The sequence below is a fragment of the Nyctereutes procyonoides genome, unplaced genomic scaffold (genome assembly GCF_905146905.1).
Source record: "Nyctereutes procyonoides isolate TBG_1078 unplaced genomic scaffold, NYPRO_anot_genome, whole genome shotgun sequence".
In the NCBI taxonomy this organism is placed as follows: Eukaryota; Metazoa; Chordata; class Mammalia; order Carnivora; family Canidae; genus Nyctereutes; species Nyctereutes procyonoides.
The window spans coordinates 5,622,618-5,633,949 of NW_026575124.1; the positions used below are offsets into that span (position 1 = coordinate 5,622,618).

An 11,332-nucleotide genomic window follows, 5' to 3' on the forward strand; every position below is an offset into this window, starting at 1 on the left:
TCTGCAAACTGCTGTCTCCCAATTATAAAACAGAATTAAAGAAGCCAACTTCCTTGGTTAATATGGTGGAAGAGTTTGAGTCAATCTGATAGAGACAGCTGGTAGAAGTCTGTTTCCTCACCTCTTGCAACAGGAGAGAAGCTTTGGTATTCAGTTTCAATAGGAGGTTGGAGAGGTGGGCTTGTCAGGGAATGTTTCAAAATGGGTGTTAACATAGAAACATTGGCCTTTCTTGCCATAAAATCAATATTAGACACAGATTGAAATCATACTTATTTTTGTCCATGTGACCAGAAGATGTCATGATGAACTTTAGGAACAATAGTACCTAACACTTCCAAGGCATTTACAATGTCAGGCTCTGATCAAATCTTTACATATATTAGCTCATGATGCTCACAATAATCCCATGAAGTAGGGCTATTATTATTCCCATTTTAAACAGAGGGGATAAGGCACAGAAAGGTAATGAAACCTGGCTAAGGTCTTCCATCTAGTAAGTAACAGAACTGAAATTTAAACTCAGGTCATCTGACTCCAGAGTCTGCTGTCCAGCCACACTGGGAAAAATGGCTGGCTGTTGGGCAATTGTGAGATCAACTTCTGAGCCAATCAGAGGAGGTTCCCTCAAGATAATAAGAGGCACGATAGTTAGTACAATCTACTTTTGCTACTTATCTGTGAGAAACAATTTTTATTTTTGAATATGCAAATGTGTAAATAGATTAGATAAGAAAATTCAAGAATTAACACAAGATCAATATATAGATAATGTTCTACCACATTAAAAGTCTATACAATCTTTTCTTATTTTCATTTATCTTGCATGAACCACATTGAATATACCTTATCCTTATTTTATCAAAAAGGAAATGGAAGATCAGAGAGTTGTGTAATGTGCTTGAGATCAGCAACCAGGGATCAGAGCAGTTGGGCCTACAGTGTGTGTTATTCCATCTTCTATGCTTTCAAAGCCACACTATATACCCATGGGATCCTCTTAGAGCTAATGGACCAGAATCTGTGGGAGAAGAGACAGTTAAACTGGAGCTATCTATATCTTTCCTGTGGTTGGTAAGAGAACAAAGATGAAAATTGATTGCCCTTTTCACTGTTTTAGCCAAACCCAGTTGTTTCTTATCCTTCATACCTGCTGATAATCTGATTTGAAAGTAGCTCTTTGACTCTGACAGAACCATTACATTATGTTAAAGGTAAAAGATAGTCTATTTTCCGAATCCTAGTTCTTGATGAGGGTGAGGATTAACAGAGTTTGGCTCGAGTCCAGAGGTAGGGAGTTGGGTATAATAGTAATAGTAACAAGGTCAATTACAGAGGCTAGGATGGTATTCAGTTGTAAGGAGTAATTCAGGAGACTCTTCTTTCCTCTCTCGCATCTTCCTTCTCAACTCTCCATGCATGTAAGTATGACCCGGTGATATGATGATGAAGAGGAGATGGAGGAGAAAAGGGAGGAAGGAGTAAAAGAGTGGAAACAACAAGAAAAAAATTGGGAAGAGGAAGGAATCCTGAGAGCCAAACACTGCAGAGAACACCTGAACTAGCCTTTCTGGAAGATGGTCATTTCCTGGTGACTTAGTTAAACTGATCCACACCTTCTGGAGTCAAAGTGCCCTTCTTTCTTCCTGTAGCTGTGATAGAAAAAGAAAGGAGGAAAGAACATAAAACCTAGGATTTGGAATCAGAAGACCTGGTTTTATGTCCTGCTCTATCCGCTTTATATCTTTGCATTTCTGTCACTTAATCTCTGACCCACAGTGACCTTGATTACAAAATAAGCATAAATCCCTATTTCCCTCAGAGGTTGGCTATAAGGCCACACAAATGTTATTATAATTACGTGTGGAACATTGTGTTTCCCAAGCCCACTCCATCCTCTTTGGCCTCAGAGTGCACCTGCCTCAGAAAGGTCTGTGTTACTTTAACAGAAAGTTAATTAGGTCCTTCACCCTCCCTCTGGATATCTGGCTGAGTTAGAAGTGCAGCTCAGCACACAAGCTCCATCATCCATATTAAAAGTGGGATTTTCTAACTTGGCCTGGGCAGCCAGTTGACCAATAGGTTCCAATGTGTGTTTTCAATAAAGCTGCTTACCCAGGAAGCCTTATTAAGTGAGTAAGTCAAGCTGACATGATTTCCGTGCTGATTAACATGAAACCTAGGCTGTTTTTGCAATGTGGTAACATTAATTATTTATAGGAGGTAAATGAGGTTACAAAGAAAACAAGTTCAAATTACCAGAAACAAATCAAATCGTATATTTGTACTCTTAAAATCTATGTACTGAATCCTGCATGCATTGATTTGAGGCCCAAGCTTTAAGGATCAAAAAACATTTATCATGCTCCCTCCTTTCTGTTATACAAAAGTGATGGAAGGTTTAACATTTCAAAGACTAAACTGGTAAACTGGGATGCCCCAGTGGAGCTTCTCAGATACTTTTATTTGGTAAATTATATACCTACAAATTGTTCAGCAAATCTCAAAACAATTCACTCTTCCAGAATTGAATGCAAAATGTTTACTAAACCACTGGTATCTTCTGGTTTTCAAACTGCCAATGTTTTCAAAGAAAATTCTGATTAAACAGTATCTGTTAGGCAAGCGAATTAAAGTAGTCAGGCTATTTCCATGTTTGCAACCACTATGTTCCATTAAGTATAGTGTTTGTTCCAGATTTTTCATTTTCAAAGAAATATTATTATAATAATTTCACTAAGATAATCTTAAATAAGCTTTGTAGACTTCTGGCTTGTAAATCTAGCTGCTCTGACGTAGTCTTGTATGGTGATGGGTGATGCATGTACAATGGAAGAGTTTTCACTGTAACATATGGGGAAATTTAAAAAATAGTCAGTGGTAACCCTGCTCTCTTTTCCTGATCCTTTTAGACACCATGTCACTAACACCTCTAACACCACTACACTAGACAGACCACAAGGTCCTTGCTGAAAAACAAAATGCTCTTCAGGTGATGGTGAGAGAACTATTTCATGGTCATGTGGGGTACCGGTCAGTCGTGGCACGGCTCTTTCCTAGGATGCTTGGAGCTAACGGTTGGTAGAGTCAGTGGGAAACATCGAATGTTATAGGTTAAATGTGATATGTCGCTAAACAGAGGCTGGGCAGTCCTCTGGAGAGCAAAGTAGTCTGAAAGAAACACCGAAACACCACAGTGTTTCATCTATATTATGGTATAAAATGCAACAGTTTACTTACTAATATGCTTTTAAAATTTTGTAGTAATTATAATTATTTTATGCATATTTTATAGTTATAACTACTTTAGCATCCTCTTTTACTTTCAGAAGTTTCTCTATTTGGGCAATAATTTATATGATGCCCACCTTATCTACTTCCCTCCATGATCTGTATTCTGGGAAGAAGGAAAAATAGATTTTGACTCTTATATCCATTTTTCTTGCATAAAATATCCATGAGACACAGGACCAGAGGAAAAAAAGAATTAGGCACTGGTACTACAAGGAATGATCAAGTCAATTTTTATTTTCTTTAGCTGATTTTCTTGTAATATCCCATAGCCATATTAGTATCCTGGGCATTTATTTGAGTCTTAGATTACTTGTTTAGAATGGTGGACTTGGAGTGGATAATCATAAGTTGAATCTCAATATCATTCTGTGCTTTACATCTAAGATATAAAAAGAAAGTTTAGATTTAAATTAAAGCAGATATTCACAGACACTAATAATTGCCATTTCCCTTTCCAGAATCTAGAAATGGCAAAACCTTATGTGAAATCCAAGGAGATAACAGAGTTGGTCAACACATCATCCTGGATGGACAAAGGTCTGGGCTCTCAGAACGAGATGAAGGAGGAGGAGAGAAGACCAGCTGCTTACGGGATGCTTGGCAGCTTAGCTGAAGAGCATGACAGTATTGAGGAGGAAGAAGAGGAGGAAGAGGATGGGGAGAAGCCTAAGAGACGGGGTCCTAAGAAAAAGAAGATGACAAAAGCTCGCCTTGAGAGATTCAGGGCTCGAAGAGTCAAGGCCAATGCTAGAGAACGGACCCGGATGCACGGCCTGAATGATGCCCTGGACAACCTGAGGAGAGTCATGCCATGTTACTCAAAGACCCAAAAGCTCTCCAAGATAGAGACTCTTAGACTGGCCAGGAACTATATTTGGGCTTTGTCTGAGGTTCTGGAGACTGGGCAGACACCTGAAGGGAAGGGTTTTGTGGAGATGCTCTGCAAAGGGCTCTCTCAGCCTACAAGCAATCTGGTGGCTGGATGCCTCCAGCTGGGCCCTCAGTCTGTCCTCCTGGAGAAGCATGAGGAGAAATCCCCTATTTGTGACTCTGCCATCTCTGTCCATAACTACAACTACCAGTCTCCTGGGCTCCCCAGTCCTCCTTATGGCCATATGGAAACACACCTTATTAATCTCAAACCCCCAGTATTCAAGAGTTTGGGAGAATCATCCTTTGGGAGCCATCCACCTGACTGCAGTACACCACCTTATGAGGGCCCACTCACTCCCCCCTTGAGCATCAGTGGGAACTTCTCCTTGAAGCAAGACGGATCTCCTGACCTGGATAAGTCCTACAGCTTCATGCCACATTACCCCTCTGCAAATCTAAGCTCAGGGCATGTGCATTCAACCCCCTTTCAGGCTGGTACCCCTCGCTATGATGTTCCCATAGATATGTCCTATGATTCCTACCCCCACCATGGCATTGGGGCTCAACTGAATACAATCTTTACTGATTAGGGCAAAAAGATAAGCATTGCAGAGAATAATGTGAAGATGTTTCCCATGATTCAAATCGTTGAGCTGAAGATTCAATGACCTTAGTGGAACCCTATAGATATATATCAAACACGGTAGTCCCAATCCAGTTGGGCCCTCCTGCACCTGCCACCCTCTTTTCTCATCAGCTTCTCATAGTGTATTGATTTCTTTAGTTAGGGTCCTCAAGTGAAATTACTGGATTGTTTACAATCTTGTAGGAATAAAACAGAGGCCGTGGGCCCAATTCTAATGATGCCAAAAACTCATTGAATGATCCAGGCCAATTAATTTTCCATCTCTGGCTTCTCTTTATTTACTGGTAAAATTGGGAAATTGTTTTAAGTCTAGATGATTTTTAAGGTCCTTCACAGCTACGAAATTCAATAACTTTGATGATCATGCCTGTAAACTTCTTGAAACTGAAAAGATTGAAGAATAATAGGAAATGGACAATATGTGTGGAACGATTAGATGGAGTTGCCAAAGGAGCACAAGATGCATTTCTCTTGGGGATTTGATAGGACTTCTTTGCATCTGACTAAAAATAGCCTCCAAGGACTAAAATCCTAACTTGGTTTTCACTGTGACTAGCTCATCTCTTAAAGAGATGAGCTCTTTTATTGTTGGCTGAAAGCTGAACATCCGTTCCTTAGTAATATCAGAACCATAATAGAGATCTCCTACCAATTTGATCCTTGATAATATTTCATAAGCACTTCCTCAGTAGAAGAGGTGGGGCAAGCAAGTCACCATAACCTCAGACTTTTATGATCAGTGGGATTTCAAGAAGTCATGTAGACCATTTCATAGCCTCAATAACCCAGGGGCTCTGGAAATTCTGAAGAAACTCAGGTGCTGCTACTGGAATCAGCAAACAACCAGGGCCATATTCAAGAGCAATAAAATGGCTGTTGGCTACACTGACTAACCATAGTCTGGGGCCTCCTTCTACCTTATAACCTGCCCACAGGAAAACTAAGTTTTCTTTAGCAATATAAATTTCATTTGTTACAGAAAACATGGTTAGAACAGCTGACCTCTGTCCACAACAATTTCTATTATATTTTCTAGAAGGATTAGCACCAATGAGTTTATTGATCAAACTTGTTTTTTTTCCAATGCATATATAATTCCTTATCTCCTCCCCCACCAATTGTTACCTCTTTCTCACTTCTAAAACATAATATATTATTACATTTTGTAGATAACATCCCAAGTGAGCAGACTTAGGGATGCAGAAATCAAATCCAAGGTCAGTGAATGCTTTTACCAATCTGTGTTTTCATCACAGGTTTATCCTGATTTGTAGGATATTTATTTTTTCTTCACATTACTCTTCTTTCCTTTAAAATATCAACACTAATTTTGTCAAAATTTTTTTCCAGAGAAATGTGATCTGAGAAATGTCACTGGTCTGTTCAATATGCCAGGGCGATTATTTAAAACAAACTAAAAACCTAAATGGTTTACATGATAGTGGGCTGCATCCTGCTCCTGTCAGAGAGGAAAGTTTAGGATATAGGGTACACAAATAGGGCCAATGAATAAAATTGATAAGGCACATTAGTATGTTGTTTTCTACAGCTCAGCTATCCCCTAAAACCTGCCAAACTATCTGTATATCTTGACTTTTTCACCCTCTTATTTATTATCTCCTTACAGTCTAAACTGCTCTCTTTCCATTTTGCTTGCAGCACTGACCCTACTGTATTTTGCACCCTTGGTTTGTAAATCCCCTTGAAAGACCCTTGCAGAGAGATCTTAAATCCCACCAGTCACCAAAGTGGTTCCCCTCACCACACTGCTCTAGAGGGAAAAGGCGAGTAAAATGTTTACAAAGCCATCCTTTCTGAGGCTATCCTGGCACTTACTTTTGTGAGACACTGGGGGGATCTAGCATTTTATGGCATTTAAGTTTGTAGATAATGAATGTTGTTGGAGCTATTTATTAGATATTATTTATTTAATTTATTTCCCCCTTCCTTTCATGCAAACTTCTTGGGCTCCATACATGCGCTTGTAAACCCCGCACCCCCCTCCCCCGAAGTCTTCGTTTGGAAAGTAGCTCATAATTTTTCTAGGAATTCCTGAGTTTGGGGTGAGGCGAAAGGAGAGACTGAATGCAGAATTACCTGTAATGATTTTATAAAAGCAATAATTTGAATGGCTATGCAAGTTAAAATTTTCAGATTCCTTCCCCTATTCATTCTAAGATGAACCAGTTATTTTTTGGGAATCTGTTGCTTCTGCTTTTGAGGAATATGGTACCCATGATCCAGGCCCTTCTGGGGATTGTTCAGAGAGACTTTCTATTTGAATTGAAATTTGGGAGAATGATTGGAAAGAGCCTACGCTCTCACCCAAGGTGGTTTCATTCTTCTCGGTACTTTATTAAATACAAGAAAAAGAAAGCAATTGTTTAAACTTTTTTTTGGTAAACAAGCAAACAAAAAACACAAAACCCAGACTGTTTCTCCTCTCCTTTTTCTAGCAGAAATAAAGCTGTTTTATTAGACATTGTGTTGCATTGTCTGTCTTCAAAGTTTTTCCTCACTCTCACCTATCATTCTTCTTGGACTCTATGTCCTGTGAATAGTCAGCAAGAGCACAGGCAGGTCTGTCAGGGCAACTTACATCCCGTGTTTCAACTTGCTTGCCAGAAGATTTGAAAGGTCTAAACTAAGCAGCCAGACACGTAGAAGCACCGATCTCTGCCACACACATAATCAACTATGTAATCAGCAGGAGGGAAAAAATATCTTCCCATTTACAGAAATCTATGGCGATGGGCATCCTAAACCATTGAAACACAGAGGTGGCCCGTAGGATGATGGACTATTATCCAGAATTGGACCTACCAACTTTTCAAAATTTATGAAGTATGCTTTTTGGCAACTGCTTCTTAACATCTCTTCACTTTTTTCTTTCAGGGTTCCTTCTTACATGAATAAAATGCTGATGATAAAGAAATAATGATGATGATAATAAAACATAATTGGTTAGTCAAGGGAGAAAGTTGGTTAAAATATGAAACAAAAAGCATCCTTCCACTTCCACTGCTTTCCTCATCTTCCCAGGACCCACTCTCCAACTTGAAACTACTTTTTAAGATTTAATTTATTAGGTACCAGAGGTCTATGCATATAAGAAAATGTTAGTCACGTTAGGTACAAATATGAAGTCACATTATTTTCCTCTTTTCCCACCAGTGGTATAATGCAACACATTTCTGCATATTACTTTTAATTTATTTCGACACATACCATGGAGGATTGTCTCATGTCATAAAAAGCTACTTAATTCTTTCTTATAGCTGGTTAGCGTTCCATGTTAAAATACCATAACTTACGAAATTAAATTACATAATTTAGATTTTTCCAATCTTTCATGATACTGAGTGAATAATCATGTATCCATGTTATTTGACACTTTATTAAGAGAATCTACAAATAATATTCTGGAGGAATAAAGATAAACCGACAGATAACAAAAATCACATCTTGCAGCTATTGGATGTGTACTATGTACTGTCACTTTTCTAAGTGATTTACGTGTACTAATTCATTCCATCTTAAAACCATCCCTATAAGGGAGACACTACTGTTACTTTCATTTTACAAATTAGGAAGCTAAGGCATAGAATAGTCTATTCAAGCTCACACTGCTAGTCAATGGCGGAGCCAGGATTGGAACAAGTTGGTTTATCCAAAAGATTTGAATGATTCTTTGTGGTTCTTTGCTTAGTGCATAAGGATGTCATAACTGCAAGAAGCCAGAGCCGGTGGAACTTTCTGACACCCCTCCAGCCATCCTTTACATATAACATCCCGTTGTATCTGTGACCCCGGCGGCCCATCCCCACGCTCTACAATAGAATCTCAGAAGACTTTCCTTCCTTCGACAAAAGCTCAATATCGTGTTGCATGTTGCCTGTGTATGCTGTGTAGATCTAGGCTAGCTTACAGAGCAATGCTTGAAAGTGTCCATCTTCCAGAAGGCTTAAATCTATTTCCCTGCCGTCATGTGATAGATCTTTACAGCTTTAGGGAAAAAGCTTTAGTGGGGAATTACAGAAATGAAAATTGCAAAATGTTTTATTGGCAGAGGAGTAACCTAACTTCAAGATTATTTTTGTCTGGCTACATACCTTTGAAGAACAGTTCATCGCCTTCATGTGAACATTTGCTTTAGGATCGAATAAATGATATTTTAATTATGCAACTTCCTGGTTGAACAACCTCTGTTAAGCTGATTAATCCTGCAAATCTTCAGATCCCTCAAATCTAAAATGGCAATAATAATAATTGTTGTGTCACAAGGTTATTATGATGGGTCAATTGAGTATTATATACCCAGAACTTAGAGCAAGTATCTAATAAGAGGTAATTACTGCCACCCATGTTCATTATTTTTTGATTATGTTTATGTTTATGTTGACTTTTCTCTTTGCCTCCAATATATGATTGGGAACGTGTTGATGGTGACTGCAGCAGGCTTAGGGCACCCACAGAACTCGTAGTTGAGAGGGTTGAATTAGGTAGACTTGGGTTTGAAACTACCTGGTTGAGTAGTCCTAGGCAATTTATTGAACATCTCTATGCCTCAGTTTCCTTTTGTATAAAAAAGGCATTCCATCAAACCCATGGAGTTGATATGAGAATTAAAAGTAATGATAATTCCAGTGAAGGATTTGTCTCAGGTTCTGGCACAAGGGAAACAATCGACTATTATTATTATTATTATTATTATTATTATTATTATTTATCAGGGAGAAGATGGAAACAGATGAGGGAACAAGAGGACAGAGCAGATCCTTTGCATTTACGTGGTAAATCATTGTAGCCAACATCAAAACCCAAGCCTTTTGACCTAGAGCCCATACGTTGGAATGTAGCGTTTTCTAACTCATCACAGGGACATCTGAAACAGAAATCCCCAGAGACAAATTTTCTGAATTTGCATAATAGGAGACACTATATTTTTCTTTCTTTCCTAGAAATTGGTATAGAGTAAAAGGAGCCTTGTGGTAGCTTTTTTGCTATCATCTGACCTGAAACCATGGAGAAAAAGAATACTATCACCTCACAAATACATAGTCCTATGTGCTACATTTCAATTTAATTTTACAAAGAGTTCCTGAGCATATTCTGTGGGCCAGGCACTAAGCCAAGGGTCAGATACGGAAATAAATACACGACCATGCTTTGTAGGTTTATAGCCTGGCAAGGTGTAAAATAATAGAGCATTTTTACACAGTTACTCAATATTGAGAGCAATGTAGGGCCAATAGTTCAAGTATTACAGATACTGCTTGATAAAGGAGGAAACTGACACTCAGATATAACCGATTAGCTAGGGCGAGCAATCAGCTAGAAGGTAGGTTAGAGATGATCTGATTACAATGTTGTTTGTTGGTTTATTTGTTTAAGATAATTGAAGTCGGGATCCCTGGGTGGTGCAGCGGTTTAGCGCCTGCCTTTGACCCAAGGCGTTTTCCCGGAGACCCGGGATCGAATCTCACGTTGGGCTCCTGGTGCATGGAGCCTGCCTCTCTCTCTGCCTGTGTCTCTGCCTCTCTCTCTCTCTCCCTCTGTGTGTGTGTGTGTGTGTGACTATCATAAATAAATAAAAATTAAAGAAAAAAAAGATAATTGAAGTCCTACTTAATTTGGGGTTAAGTAAAACACGTATTCTGAAGTAAGGTTAATGGATTAATTATGGCAATTTTGGATAACTTTCTTGGTTAAATTAATTAACCCCTCAAAGCCTCCATTGTTTTCCTAACCTTGCTAAAGTTAATCACTACAAATATTATATAAAGCAAAGAAAATTATGGCCCAGGCTAGGTACAGATGCATAGAAACCAGAGAAGTAGCTGATCATAAAAATTAAAGGAATCCCATCATGGCTGTCCTAATACACATGAAAATAAAGTGTTCTATCAATGCCTCATATGTGTTTAAGTAGTGAATTTACTAAATGTGAATTGGGGAAATTTCTAGAAAACAACAGCTACAGACTCAAGGGAAGGAAGAGAAAACTGCTGTTTACTGAGCATGCGCAGCAGGTATAAGTCACAAAGTTCAGTTCTCAGTATTGAGTCGGTCTTCAAAAGAAGCCACTGAAGGGGTCCTGGATATTGTAGAAACCGATGTAGAAATGTGTTAGCAAATATGAGGACTTGGCAAGGCGTGGAAACTGCCTGAGCTTCTGTTTTCTCATATATAAAACGATTGTGTCATCAGATGCCTGAGGTTTCTCTCTGTTTAATATGTTCCTGGTTCCATGGGGCGGGGGGCAATGTCCATTTTAACTGACAGATGTACACATTTTGGGGGAAAATGTGTATTTTGATTATGAATGATGATTATTAAGGCAAAGCTGACAAATAAAGCAACAATGGAGCAAAAACATTAAAATGAAGGTAGGGTTTTTGTGTGGTTTTTTTTTCATTTCCAGGTAGCTATTTTAAGGAAATGGGGTGCTTTCAGCCTGTTGTCAACTTAGAGGGCAGCTTCCTAGCAATGAACTTACGCTCCAGAGATGATGACCGC

General features: G+C 38.8%; 1 protein-coding gene across 1 annotated transcript; it reads left to right on the forward strand.

The window, feature by feature from the left end:
- Positions 1-3,761: 3,761 nt before the first annotated feature.
- NEUROD4 (neuronal differentiation 4) lies at positions 3,762-4,757 on the forward strand. Its single transcript, XM_055336875.1, has one exon. It carries the CDS (start codon positions 3,762-3,764, stop codon positions 4,755-4,757), a length of 996 nt encoding a protein of 331 aa, XP_055192850.1.
- Positions 4,758-11,332: the final 6,575 nt, after the last annotated feature.